Source organism: Dendrobium catenatum, unplaced genomic scaffold (assembly GCF_001605985.2).
Source record: "Dendrobium catenatum unplaced genomic scaffold, ASM160598v2 fragScaff_scaffold_279, whole genome shotgun sequence".
Classification (NCBI taxonomy): Eukaryota; Viridiplantae; Streptophyta; class Magnoliopsida; order Asparagales; family Orchidaceae; genus Dendrobium; species Dendrobium catenatum.
In genome coordinates this window covers 297,431-313,131 of record NW_021318741.1, presented here as the reverse complement: position 1 = coordinate 313,131, position 15,701 = coordinate 297,431, and the positions used below count along the sequence as shown (strand labels likewise).

Genomic DNA, 15,701 nt, shown 5'->3' with positions numbered 1-15,701 from the left:
ATATGACCGGCCCTCTCTCTCCACTTTCATTAAATGCTCCCAATTAAGACTCCTTAATCACCTCCCCATGCCACCTCCCCCCCCCCATTTCTCTCTCCCACTTTAATTCTCAACTTTAATTTGAATTCAAAATTCAAATTAAATACCGCCAAATCCACTTAAAAAAAATATGAAATTAATTTCAGATTTTTGGATTAATTTCCCTCTCCCCTCTTCTAACCTAATCCAAGCCCCCACCTAAATCGCCCCTCCCCTTCTCCCCACCGAGGCCGCCCCCTTTCTCTTGCATCCCCTCTCTTGGGAAACCCTAGTTTGTTCATGATATTTGATGCCAAGAGAAGAAGACGACTTCCTCTCCCAATCTCATCATTGGTGCATGGCCAATCCTGAGATCGACCACGGATTTTTATTCGACGAGCAAGGAAGGACAGATATCCTTGGTTCCCCGTTCTTTGACGTCTTCTTTGGCAACGACGAAACTGTTGAAGGATACATCGACCGCATCATATACCAACTAACATTGTCGATTGAAGAGCACCTTCCACCAGGTCGTTGGATAATCGTCGGACACCCACCGCCTCCTCCACCGCCGGCTACCGTTCCGTCAACGAAGGTCCTCGGTGCCATCTTCCTAGTGGTAACATCCTTATTCGTATGGTTCATCTTTCTCCGCTAAAGTCTAAGAGTGATTGAGTGAGAAAGTACTCAAGGTGAACCTCTCGTTGTTAAGTGTTGGGTTTTGTTATGAGCATGTAACATTTAATATTGTTTGGATTTTTTATTAAATTGTTTGGCTAATCTCAATAGCACTTCTTTGCCTAAGCAAGTTTAAAATTTTGAGTTCCGAAATCTATCTTTATTGCAAGCAATAATTCTATATTGGCACGTTTTGGCCAGTTGATTGTTATAATTTCTCAAGTAACTCCTACATGTTTCACATCACAAACTTTTGCCTGATGCCATTATATCAATAATCATTGAATTAAAGGTACTTTCAAGCACTGACTATTATAGCATGAGAGCTATTCATGTATTCTCCATGACATGAATTGGGCTATTAGGCCCATGGTACATGAAAAATTATCAGACCTAATCTATTGGCTGGCTTCGGGTTATTTACAAACTGGAGTGGTAATCTACAATTAACAAGTTAGCATGGGAGCATTCAGGTAACTACTATCATCTGAATTGCACATCCACAGCATCACCTAGTTTTGCATGTCTAGTGTTTACATCATTACTTATTTTTGCATGTGGTATATCAACATCATCTCTCACTTAAGCGGAACATAGTTAATTAATAGATCTTGTATTATCCTCGTTTTTACAAGAAACTACAATTTTAATATTCTTGTGAGCAATAGACACACCAATGAGTGAAATGTGCTAAATGGATAATGATATCACATTCAAGAAAAATGAAGGTCATAATATGCAAATAACTTGGTTGGAGAAATTAGAATTAATTACTGTGCTCCATCAAGGAGGTCTGTGCTCCATCAAGGAGGTGCATCATTTCTAATTTCAAAGTAAATTTATTCTTACCAATCTCTATCACTTTCTATATAAGATCTTTGAGATCTTCAAGGGAAATAATTCTTTATAACATCAATCTTTGATACATTTTCTAGTGAATATCCAACCTATTTGCCAATCTTCTTTCCATTCTCTTCTATACAATACAGTAATATTGATATTTGAGACACCTTTAGAAAATAATTGGTCAATATTTAATTTTATGGTCATTTTAACATTGTTCGATCAAAGATCAAACTATATTTGAACTTCATTCGAACATGTTTGAATATTATTCGAAGTATTTTCAAATAATAATAGAACAATATTTGAACATTATTTAATCATGGTTCAATCATAATGTGAATAAGGTCTAAATATAATTTGTGAGTATGTAATAACAAGTATAGAAGCACTTACTTTGATACTCTATCTAGCTCTATACTAGAGCTCATCAAACCAACTTAATCTATGATATGATACATGAGTGAAACGTCAAAAAAAAGTACCCATATATGTTGAAGTAGTCAATAAATCTAGAAATATCAAACTTCATCGACGTACACCATCCCAACCAAAGAACTCTCAGACAAAAGTATTATGACTACAGGAAAGGATAAGCCTAAGAGGGAATGAGGGACATCATTATTCCTTTACATCAAGATATATGTCAAAGCAAGGCATTTTAGTATGAAGGGAACTTTCGAGCATATTTCCCCTAGAAAATAAGTAATGAGCAAATGTCTCTAATTTCAACAATTATGTGGCATATAAAATCAAATTCCCTTTTAAAAGTTAAAACATATATTTTTTTTTATACCTGGGTCAAACAATTAGGACTAAAATGCTCAAATTAAAATTTCAAAATGGTTTAAGCCCAATCAATGAACTAAAGAGAAGCATTAAAAAAAAATACCTGCATATTTGAATCCTGGCCACCGGTTCGAGATGGTCTTTTGTTAAGATCAATCATTTTAGAGTCTGAATTACCATGATGATCATTGTTAGCAATTAATGTAGGAGGAGAAACTTCATGGTTTTGTTGCTTCTCTCTCACCACCGAATGAGATAAATGATCAAGATCCATATGGTTAGCGGAGTGATACTTGTTCTGTAAACTTGAATCCTCAGCCTGCCCCTGTTTATTGCCAACAAACTGGACAGCAAAAATAACCTATAATTTTTCCTAAATGAATAAAGTTGAACCGAAGAGTAATTTCTAACCTCAACCCTCTGCCTTAGTAGAAGGTATCTTGCATGAGTTCTTTTTCCTCCAACATGCACAATGGTGTCGCATTGCAAGCATAGGGAGCTTCCATCGATTTCACAATAGAAGAAAGCTACCAGCAGATCAAGAGTTAAGAAATGTTTGGAGGATAAGCATAATAAAAATAAGGCAGAATGTTGTCTGGAATTAGAGTACTAAGAGTACCAGGTGAAACTTCGCATATATCACAGCGGGGAACTTCACTAGGATCAGCAAGGCCTACACGTACATGTCGACCTGCAAGTTTATTACACTTGTGCACCTGCTCAAATTTTAGGAGAAAAAAAGTTTAGAATATTGCATATCATAAACTGATGTTTCTTTCCATTTCTATTTTTGTAAATTGTTTAAAAAGCGGAAACATAACCAGCTAGTATTTTGCATTAAAAAGTTACTAATTATATTTCATGCCAATTTACACGAATAAGAAAAGTAAGGGCAAAAATGTTGCCTGTTCCAGTATATAACATCCATGAATAATGATTACCTATGGAACCTGCCTTTCTTAATCAAGATGAACATAGTATGACACTATTGAAATCAGGAATTCAGATAATTCATAGAATATTCTCATTTAAGGACAATTCTCCTCGAAGCCAGAATGAAAAGGTTGACATCGTTAAAACGAAATTCAAAAGTTGAATGGTAAAGATGCGTATGTGTGCCATGTTTTGATTCTCATAAAATCCTGTAAGTGTGTGATGTCTTTTTTCTCATGAAAGTGCATTTATAACCAGTATATATTAATTTCATGGAAAATACTAATATGACCAAGTTGTGGAAAGCTATGAAATGGTGGAATTGAAACACATAAATTTTGAAGTTCACATCTTGAAGCTTAAATTGTTCCCACTACTTCAGGCTCCAACTCAAATTGACTAGTAGTTTATGTCATAGCATCTAGAATTCCTAATATACAAATAAATAATACAATTGGTGAAAATCACACAACTGAGATTAACAGTTTCAAGGACACCAAATAAGAATCCATCTTCTTTGGATGTAAATAAAAAATGAAAGAAATACAAGTCAAATAATAATTCAATGATTAGTCAAATAAAAAAATTTCAAACAAAAAATTATAACCATGAAAAGAAAAACTCAAATAGGATTTTCAATGAAATTAGAAAACAAGTTATAATATATTTAACTAAAATCAAGCACACTAGCAAAAGCAATTACAAATAATATATAAAAGAAAGAAAAATTGATTAAAATGGTCCCTAAATTATCTGGAGAGGGGGCTTTAGTTCTAAACTATTTAAAGCATCCAATTTAGTCCCTTGACATCTTAAAAATGATCTACAATAGTCCCAATGTTAGGATTACTATTTAATTTGACTAAAATTTCTTGAATGAGGTGACGAACAAGGGTATTTCATGGAAGTCAAGTTACATAAAAACTTCATTTTTCAAATAACACTGTTATAACCCATCTCATGAGCAAACTTCACATGAAATTTTTGTCGGATTAAATAGTAAATCTAATAGTGAGACTCTGTTGTATTTAAAGAGTCAAAGGATTATGATTGACACCTTAAATACGCTGGAAATAAAATGACATCTAATAAATATTCCAGAGACCATTTTGAAAATTTTCTCTAAAAGAAAAAAAAGCATAAATTCATCAAGTAGAGAAAACCGAGCTTCATGTTAGCTCTTACATTGCATGCAAAGGAATTAGCATCCAACTCAACACAAGATTTAATAGACTAGAAATTTTTCTTTAGACAAAATGTTTCCTAATACATGCCTCGTATTTTCTAATTATAACCAACTAATTTTACAAAGTCTATAGTCCTAGGTTCATGCAAAACCAAGGAATTCCAACATCTATAAGAGTACCCATCATGATAATCTCCTACCCTCCACAATTACTCCTAGTGCAAATATTTAAAAATCAACCTGAAATACAATACATAACATACTAGAGGAAATGAAAAATATCCAAAGGAATAAAAATTAATTATTAGAAGATTGAAGTCCCAGAACCCATGTAAACTTAAACAATCAATTCATAAAACATGGAGATGCAATAAAAAATGATGAATTGCACAAAATATTTAGAATCGGACCAGACAGAAAGGAAAGATTCAAGGGTTCAAGGGTTCTAATTATGATTTAACTGTGATGATGAGAAAGAATTATTAAAATTAATTAAAACATTTAAAACATTTAAATGATGTAATATTTCTAATAATTCTAATAAGTAATAATATGCATATAAATAATACATCCCATGAAATATAATAACCATATAAATGGATGAAGTCTCAAAAATGTTAATTCCAACCCCTTCGCCATTGTAATTTCTACTAAAACCAATTCAATCACGCCGAATTTAATGGTCGAGCATAGGGGTGTCAATTTTTGACACGACACGAAACACGACCCGAACCCGACCCGGAAAAATCAGGGTTCGGGTCAACCTGAACCCGAAACGGGTCGGGTTCAGGTTGAACAAATCAACCCGTTTTAAAAATCGGGTCGGGTTCGGGTTGACCCATCAACCCGAAATTGACCCGAAAGTGACAGGAAAACTCATATTTGACCCGAAAACCCGAGATTGACCCGATTTTGACCCGAAAATCGAATATTGACCTGATTTTGACCCGAAAATTAGCAATTTTAGGTCAACTTCGGGTCATTCGTGTTAGGTCGGGTTGACCCGGACCCGAATCGGGTCGGGTCGGGTTCGGGTCAGGAAACCTGACCCGTTTTTAAAAACGGGTCGTGTTCGGGTTGACCCGAACAGTGCCGGGTCAATTCCGGGTTCGACCCGAACCCGACCCGCTGACCCGAATTGACACCCCTAGTCGAGCAATTCAACTACTATTTTCATGAGTTTATTCTGGTTCCTACAAATTTGATTTTTAATTAGATCAAACCTATTTGAGGGTTTGTTCATAATCCAACCGTCTGATTATATCCAATTTTCATAACCATGATTGCAAGTCATGGTGAACAAGAAAACTAAAACAATGAAAAATGCAAAAGACCAGTCAACATATCTAAGGCCCAAATCTAACCGATCATATAAGAAACTACACATAATCTAAAAAATAAAAGTTAAACAACCCCAAAAACTAAATAGGAAATAATCACGTGTGAACAAAACTACTGACTAGAAGCACACCAAATGAATCAAACCAAGCTAAGTAAATTAGAACAATAGAGAACACATGCTATTCTCATAGGATGCATCATCATGAGCATATTTTTTGCAAATAAACCTAAAATAACATCAAAATTACAAAATAAAATGTTATTAAATATGAAAATACTAATTATTTTGCTAATTTGCTTAAGGCAAGAGAGTTGTTTCCAATGAGTACAGAATTTTATATATCCATTACTATAAGCCTCTATAAGTAGCTCAATGTTCGCAATGGTTCTGAAATGCAAACTACTTGTTGCATTGGCCATTTGATACATTTGAGTCGGATGAAGTTTGTAATTGAGTATAAGAGTTCTAATGGAATATTTGGTATTCCGCCTATAATAAGAAGAAGAAAATGCCATAAGGTTACTCACATGGTAAGATACATTTAATCATTTGCAATTTACAAGCAAAAACTATCATATAATGTGACAAAGATGTTAAACTCTACTTGGAGTAGATGGTTAAATGCATTATAAGTAAGATGCAGAGTATCTTATGTTATAGCATTATCACTGAAACATTAAGAAGTTATTGTAAGGCATTCATATAACTAATGCTGATAGTAAGGCAAGATGAAACCTTAACACAACTTAGAATAGATCTATAATAGAGGTGTAATAATAAATCTCATAGCATACACGTTAATTGTAGTCTTGTCCTGCTTTCACATTACTTTAACTTACATACATTACAATGACTCATCCTATTTGAGGGTTTTGTTGGCCATACTGTTTTTCCTATCATTATAAGTTATTTAACCACTGGTCCAACCAAGCAAATGCATTAGCAACATTCAGCAAGTAAATGACACTGATGATGTTTGTCAACAAACAAAGTTCACAAGTTCCAAGAGCATGCCATGGCAGACTCACACAAATCAATAACATCAAAACAAGATGGCATCCACCAATGCCATGTCAACAGGGTGAATTCTAGCAGTAGTCATTTGTCACCATAGAGGTAGAATTATATAAAAAAGTGCAAGGCTACTCCCCATCCTAACATACACGAGGGTAATGTTCTACAAGCATTGATGAGGACAAGTGAATTTAAATTTTACACACAAAATGGAGCAATAATCAAAGTACAAGATTAAATCTTAACTCAAATTTAGATGAAAAAATCTAGGTATAGTATGATAAAAACTTTTCTAAAAATGTTTGTTGCAATCCTTTAAAATTTCAAGTTCTTCTTTAAAACATAGATCAACTGCATGGGTGGGTATGGCTATGTTTCACAATATTATGTAGACCTAAACGCCTCTATAGTTCCAGTTCAGAACATCCACTCCAATAACAAGTTAACATTCTCTTACTCAGTAAAAGGCTTAGCTACTCATTGGTGTTGCACATACCATGGGCATTCTCAAACTTTGATATAGAAGCAGTGTGAGAATTCATATATTTCTCTTGCTTGTTGTTCCAGCTAGAATTCATATTTGTACCCGCAAGCCACATCCATATGCTGGAAAAGATGTGGAATTGAAGACTGGTCATGAACCAAGATGGTGATGATAAATTCTGCAAATCTTGCCAATGACAATTTAATGGTGGCCTTCAATTCTATATTTTGGGCATTTCACAGCTAGAAACATATGGGTATTTCACAAATATGAATTCTAGCTAGCGAGATCTTAGATACTCTAATGTGGCTTATGGGTACAAATATAGAATTCATATTTGATATTCTTAATCAAATGATATGTTTAAGACCTCGCTGATCTTGAAAGATACTTGCATTAATATGAAGTTGATATCTATTACAATTAAAATTGTGATTGTAAGGACACTTTCTTTATTATCATAAAACTCAGATCATAAGATTTCATATAATTTAAAATTCCTCTTAGATGCATCTTTGTATATCTAGTATAATAGCATTCCATTATTTCATTGCATATAGTTGGATACATCAGGTCATCATGACCATGGTTATTTTTAAGAGTTGGTCTAACGAGAATTATCATGTTTAACTTTAGTATTATTTAACTTTAAATTTTCCAAATAACTAAAGATGATATTTTTACCCTTGGTGACAAACAGAAACTTATATTTTCCAAGCATTGAAAAATAAACAAAAATATATATTTGTTAGCAAGGAATGTGACATTGATAGCTCATTACTAGATTCTAAGGAAAGATGTTGATGAGGTTGAGAAAGATATATAATACTTTAATTAACTTGCTAATATTACTTGGAAGATAAACATTTGGCATCACAAAATAGTAGGCCACTCATTTTAAGCGGCTTATGAAAATTAGACAAGAAACTCGAGGCGTGATACAGTACCTTAACAAATTTGAAGGGTTAGTTAATGAGTGATGTTTGACTAAAGAACCATGAGTTACCATTCATAGCTCATCTCTGCAATACAAGGCAAACATTGCCCTGATTAAACATTAGATAAACCTTACAACCTAAAATATTAACAGATATCGTAAGTACTCTCTAATAAGGATGACAACACATTTCCTACTAAGGTACCACCTGCTAGATGCCATCCACAACCTGTCAGTCACCTTCCTGCTAAACCTAAACTGCATTAATTGAAGCTCAACATAATGAATTTAAGGATGATACTTCAAAGGATTTTTATAAAAGGGTACTATTTATTAATATGGTTCTCAAAAAAGAAAAACTTTTAAAGAAGATCCACAAGAATCTAATTAAAATTAATAGATGATCAAGTTGAAATGATTAAGGATAAATAACAAATTTCTAATGATAACCTTGACTTAGTAGAGGGTTTCCAAATGCTTTATGAAATCCTTCCATGTGCTTGAGTTTACACATAAACTTGTGCTTGAACTGGAACCTTGACTCTGATCAACCTTCATGCAAATGTCTGAACTTGAATGCAGGACTATGAATAAGATTGAAAGTGTCATAGCCAACCTTTTAGATGTCTTTTAGGATTCAACCAACTACATATGCATGCAGCATGTTCTATTTCAATATTTATTGATCATATACATCAATTTCATGTCTATAGAAACAGAATGATAAAAGTTTGAAACTATAATGATTATTCATCATTGTGATTAGGGAAGCTCATTTATTGTACTTGTAAAAAACTATCTATCACAACTTTCGAGTCTTGTAAGATTTCTTTTAAAAAAGCCAGGACATGCTATTTAATTCAGCAGTTAGCATGAATATTTATCTTCTTATGCTGAGGATCACTACATTATCTAGGCACCCTCAAGCCTATATAAATTTGTTTAGCGGGTGGGGGCGGACTTTCTACTTTTGCAATAGGAGCACTTGCTTGTGAGTTGAAGACCCTTATAGCCAATATTGCTTGTTCATAGATGACAAGCTACGCTGCCTTATTTTGGCTTTTCTAGGTGTATTTTCACCTCCAATCTTCATAGTAGAGAGCTTTGAAGCTCAGGAGAATTGATGGCACCCATCCAACATACTTTTAAAGCTTATTTGTTTCATTGTTGATTTATTTGTTCACCTCATTGTTTTATGTCACTTCATGATGTCACTTATGTCATTTGGCATATATTTGAGTAATTTAATGAAAAAAACCTACTAAAGTAAACATTATTATGTGGATTGTTTGCATACCACTATATATCATTCGTTCATGTCATTCTAAATTCACACTTTGGATGAAAGAGGTGATTTTCTATATATGTGAAATTCAGACAATTATATTAACAATGTGTGATGCTTCCTTCATCCTCCCAAAGATTCAAAGAGTGCGTACGCATCCATTCCAGGCCCATTTGAAATTCTCATTCTCATGCTGGGGATAAATGGAGGCTTATTAGATCCATAATGTTCCACGTGAGGGCTGCTATGAATTTGCATAAAAGTTGGCCGAGAGGTCCGCATAGGCGAGCTGTTGCAATCCATCAATAAAGCCATCAGCCAAGAACTTCAATTAGGCATCTTATCGTGTTTGTCATTGGACATACTTGGTGGATGATACTTGCGATGGTCTTGTTGTTGCAGTGATGTCAGGCACTAATTTGGTCTATGTCCAATAATCCACATTGGAAGCACAAGTGACTTACATGCAGTAGACCACTATCTGAATCCTCAGTTTCAATATGCTGAAAATAAGTGAATAAATACTATGATAATATTAAGATTATACCATTATATGAATAGACTTACAACAGATTCATTTAAGAGGGCAAATATTAGCATGCAACTTATACTTCTCATGAATACAGAAGGCTTTTATGAACTACAGTAGACAAACAATACATTTTCACATCGATATCAAGATAATTTGATTTTTTTCTTTTATTGGCGAAAAAATTATCTATAAAAAAGATTAATTTTACTTATTATAGTCATTTTCTTATACTTTAAGTCTTCAATTGAGTGATGGATTAAATTCGATGATGGCACTCTAGAACTACAGCATTTTGCTATAAAGATATTAAAAACAGCATACTATTCAATTGGATGTGAATGCAACTAAAGCACACATAATCAAATGCACATGAAGAGGAGAAATATTTTGAGAACTCTTTCCCTTACATTATGTACAACAACAGATTAAAAAATAGAAATTTAAAGAATAAGCAAGATAACGAGGATCATTTGTTTTGTGAGGAAATGGTATTAGATGATAAAGTTGAGATAACACCATTTGAATTATAAGAAGAAGACTTGGACATTAATTTTTTTACAGTGATAGATTTAAAGCATTTACATTCACCACAAGCCATCAACAGATTAAAAAATAGAAATTTAAAGAATAAGGGGTTGAAAGATAACGAGGATCATTTGTTTTGTGAGGAAATGGTATTAGATGATAAAGTGGAGATAACACCATTTGAATTATAAGAAGAAGATTTGGACATTAATTTTTTTACAGTGATAGATTTAAAGCATTTACATTCACCACAAGCCATCAACAGAAAAAATTTAAATTTAAAAAAAAAAAAATTTAAACATCATTTAATTGAATTATTACTCTAATCTTTATATTAATGATACGTTTAAGAAAGAGGAAGATGACTTAAATTAATAAAAAAGAAGGAAATTTGGAGACATTGGACTCCATAGATGATGAGCAAGCAATTCATTATCACAATGACTTAAATGAAAACCTCCTCAATGATGACAGTGCAAATGACTTTTAAGTTGTTGTCATATTATTACTATTTTTAAAAAAAATTAAATATGAATGAGAAGAGCATTGGAAAAGAAAAAAATTGGGAGTTAACCTTGATGTTATATGATGCACTTGTATAATTTTAATATTTTATCTTATTTTGCTATTGTGATGTTTGCATTTCAATTCAATTTCACAAAATTAATCATGTGTTACTTTATGTGTTGCATAATTTTTAATTCCATGTTACTTCATAATTCAATCCAATTTTGATATATTATTTAGTTATTATAAAAAAAATTAGTTCTAACATTAATTTTCACTTTATGCAATTTTTGGATTATGATACTTACACCTCAAAAAGCTTGAGGCATATGGCTCGCCTCATGGATAAAAAATGCCTTAATACCTATGATGCACCGACACTTCTCCTTAAAGGGGCGTGCAGTGTCCGACACCGTGTCCGACACGACACTCGTCCGACACTCCTCCGACACGTGTCGGACACGCAGAAAACGTGTCCGATAAAAAAAAATATTAAAAACAAATTGGACACGCGTGTCCGACATGCATATCTTAAATATTTTATAATTTTTTTAAAATATAATTTCTTATATTTGGCAAGATTTAAACTAAATTTCTTATTTCTTATCCACAACACCAAATCAACGTCTGCATTTAATACTCATTCATCAAATATTCTCATTTTCATTTCTCTTTGGCAGTGAAGGTATTTTCATCTCCTCTCTTTTTGCACAATTACAAATATTTCTCTTGTTAAATTAGAGTTGAAGCACTGATATTCAATGATGATGATATTTAAGGCCAAAAACAAACCTCGAAAGCTAATCCTAGTAATTGAAGCTTGAATGCTTGATGTTGTAGTAAGTGATTATTTGCTTATATTTTTGTGGTTGTACTAGATATTTTGTACTAAATATTTTATATTATAAGCTGGACAAGTTATCATGTCATTCATTTATCATTGTTTGTCATTTTTAATATGATATTACATTAATATATATACACTATATAAAAAAATATATTGTCGTGTCCGCGCCGTACCCGTGTCCTATATTTTCAAAAAAAGATGTGTCCCGTGTCCGTGTCGTGTCATGTCGTGTCCGTGTCGCCGCGTCCGTGCATCATAGCTTAATACCTAATTGCACAATTTTAAACATTGGGTTGGAGTGTGATACTATGATTCAATATCATACTCTATTATGACCTCATGCTCAGGTTCAAACATTGGGTTATAATCGGGCTCAGGCGCTCAGTCAATCTCAAGCTCATGCTCAAGGGATTGGTCAAAACATCATTTGCATAAGTATATAGATCTCAGGGGATAGGTGCAGTGTAGCTAATGTGGTGGGTGGAGCTTCTGAAAGTGGGGTAGGAGACATTCTTACAATATAATTTGTAATGATATTATTGTCTAACAAACATAACATAGCTTTCATAATTTGGATTTATATAAGTTGATCTATGAGAATGAATGTGAATACACCATAATATGGAGAACAAGTAATATCACAAAAAGAAATGAGTCATGAGGGTCATCATCCAAATCAGAATAATTCATTTTTTTATATAGCTTCTGTGGGTCGCATGGGTATTTCAAGGGAATAGTTAACTTCTCCAGAATGATATTTAGATTCAACTTCAAGGGGGGAAAAAGCATAGCAAGCAGTACATTGATCTTTGATTTCAATAAATGTAGCAATATGTGTGCTTAGTAATAGCAGGAATGTGTTCCCAAGCGTGGGCTGTGTTTCAACTTAAATTTGCTCCTGTTGCAAGCTTTGGAGTAGTCCCACAATGGTGGAAGTTGAGAGCTGAGGCATGTTTAGGAGCTGGGTTGATCGGTTTCACCAACAGAAAGAAAGCACAGTTAGTGCTAGATCCAAAAAAGCCAACTGGAGGGAAAAGCCTCTTGGTTGAACTTTAAGAAAGCAAGTTTGGATATAAATTAAGGGATATTCAGCATTACTGGATTATTGATAGAGATTGTGACATTATAAAAATAAAATATAAAAAGAAAATATCAGTATAATCTTCCGAAACATTTCTATTTTGTAGGCAAAGCAGAACGGCATGCTGCAATTGCTAACCGTTAAGAAAGTTTAGGTTTCCCGGTAGAAACTAAAAATTTTAGCATCCATATAATTTTTTTTTTTTTGGGTGCTTGCCGGGATTAAGGATCGTGGGTGCTGTAGAAAGTCAGGAATGCAATAGAAGAACTTCGCTGATGGGGTTTGCAAAGAGCCAAGAGGATACAATAGCAACAAAATTAAACATCACGGAAGAAAAAGAACTACAATTAAGTAACTACGCATGGCAGAAAAGAGCACTAATGCAGTATAGCTCATTGTTTTTGGAATATTTAGATCGTTTATTTGGAGAGAGTGCAAATGATGACACCTATGACAAGCTAACCAAGTCTGCTCATGGATATATTCGTCCAATCCAAGTTTGCACAAAATTTTATGATAGAATTCCAGCAATCCATTGTTCATTATAGATAAACATCAAATTTGAAGTGGATATATCCAAATTAACGTTGGTCAAGCGTATAATATGTTTTCCATGAGCAAGAAACTCTTAAGTTTTGGAACCATGACGACACCCAACCGCATGTTCACTGTTGACAATTGGGAGTGCCACATGACGACTTGTTGATATTTAATGCTAAAGTTTTGCGGTGTCACCCAACAATGTGTTGTTGTCATTTCCCAAAGATGCTGCCACCTACGGGTGTTGATGCCTGCTATTGTTACCTATTGTAAGCACCTTTGTGAGAAAAATTGCTCTTCACCAGGATAGTATGAGTTCCTCATCTATATCAGGACTCATAGTTGCTCCCTTCAAGTTTCTCCATGTTTAAAAAAAAATTGTTGACTCCTATACTGTGTGCGCCTAAAATTCAGGTTCAACCTTACTAAGGACGACAAGACGATAATGAAGAATGCTCAAAGTAACTTAAGCTTTGAAAGCACTGAAAGAGCAATAGCCAGAACACAACCCACAAAGAAGGGTAGATTTTATAATCAGAGGAAAGACATCGCATACGAGGGTAGCTAAGCGTTCCTCCAGCAAGTCTCCCTAAAAGTAAGTCATAACTCCAATGTTTGGCGAAAAATATGTCAATCTCTGCAGCATGGTAGAAATGGCCCTTAAATATATTGGAGCGAGGGGGAATCTTTTGAAACAAATCCACAATAATCGAAATGCTAGATAAACTATAGCAGCTCTCAAGCAGTTATCGATTTCAGATTTATGTCATTAAGTATTACAACCCAGGAGTTCTTGAACGAACAGCCAAGAAAATTAAAACAATATAATCCACAGCAAAAGGGGCTCAAAAAATATTGCATATCAAGTTAACTGTCTCGTCCCAATCTCACACAGGAATCAAAAAAAAAAAACAAGAGATTACAAAAATCCACGAAAAAAATGAATTCAAAATTGACCAATGATGGAAAAAGATGAGAAGCAAAAAGAGGTTACCTTATCATCGCAGGGACGACAAAGGGCAGCCTCGTCCGCTGAGCAGAAGAGAACAGCTGGAGCACTCTCGCAGACATCGCAGATTATCCGCATCTTCTCCACCCACTCATCTCCCTCTCACAGCATACTTTCCGGGCCCATTCCCGATCTCCGCCGCCCCCTCGAATCAGCCAACGCCGTCACAGCCGATATGCACAGCAGAATCAGCAAGAACCGCCAGCTACGACAAGACGAATGATGAGTTACGGCAGCGTCGTTTCAAAATTGCTTGCCTCCGAGTGGATTGAGAGGAGGGAGAGGGAAGGTTACAGACCAGATGCTCGTGCGAGAGAAATATGCGGGTAGCGTGGCGTGATTTCACGGGCGGAAGGCAGCAGAGGGTGAGGTCTGTACTCGTGGGTAACCTGATTTGGATTTGTTGAGAGCGATTGAGTCCGTCGAAGGCCACAGGCTTCCAAGTGGGTCCGCCCTATTGTGTGGCTGAGGTTCACTCCTCCTCCTTGTTAGGTGTGACCTTGATTTCCCCGCACCTGTGGTGGGTATGCTCAAACCGCACCACTTTGACCTCTTTATTATATACGGTGCAATGTCTTGCGCTGGCGATTTCCAGACCGCTACAAGTCAGGTCGAACGGGGAAACTAAGGAACCTTTTTGTCTTCGGGTAAATACCTTTTTGTTTTAAAAAATATATAAAATAAATTTGAAAGAATTTAAAATTTATTTCATGATATATTTTTTTATTTATTTAAAATCCTGTTCATTTTTTTTATTTTTAAATACATTGTAAGTTGACTTTATTTTCAATATCAGTTAATGTTTGCCACCACTATCTCCCCCAACTATTGCAAACTACCTACAACTAGCATTGCCGTCCATCACCATTGTTGACAATCGTCATCCATATTGATCACCGACCATCACCAAATTAGTTATATAGAGAAGAATATAAATAACACATTCAAGTATGGTAGAAGTTCATTGAAAAATTAGACAAATATTGATTATTCTAATAAATATCACACTTGAATATCTCATAAATATTAGGGGTGTCAATTTCGGGTCACGGGTCGGGTTCGGGTCGAACCCGAACTAACCCGAGCTCAAATGGGTCGAAAAGATTTGTGGGTTGACCCGGCAACCCGCCGGGTCAACCCGACCCATTTTT

General features: G+C 34.5%; 1 protein-coding gene across 5 annotated transcripts in view; it reads right to left on the bottom strand.

The window, feature by feature from the left end:
• Positions 1-14,927, bottom strand: part of LOC110114895 (B-box zinc finger protein 18-like) — an 83,412-nt gene extending 68,485 nt beyond the window's left edge. For 2 of the 5 annotated variants that reach the window (XM_020847930.2, XM_020847932.2), the window contains exons 1-4: positions 14,536-14,926; positions 2,948-3,044; positions 2,740-2,855; positions 2,432-2,671 (exon numbers count right to left, since the gene is read on the bottom strand). In XM_020847930.2, coding sequence (XP_020703589.1) covers positions 2,432-2,671; positions 2,740-2,855; positions 2,948-3,044; positions 14,536-14,628 — 546 coding nt within the window. In that variant the 5' untranslated portion in view covers positions 14,629-14,926. Of the gene's footprint in view, positions 1-2,431; positions 2,672-2,739; positions 2,856-2,947; positions 3,045-14,535 lie in introns of all 5 variants that reach the window. The other 3 variants (XR_003700224.1, XR_003700223.1, XM_020847931.2) reach the window with 3 other exon arrangements.
• Positions 14,928-15,701: the final 774 nt, after the last annotated feature.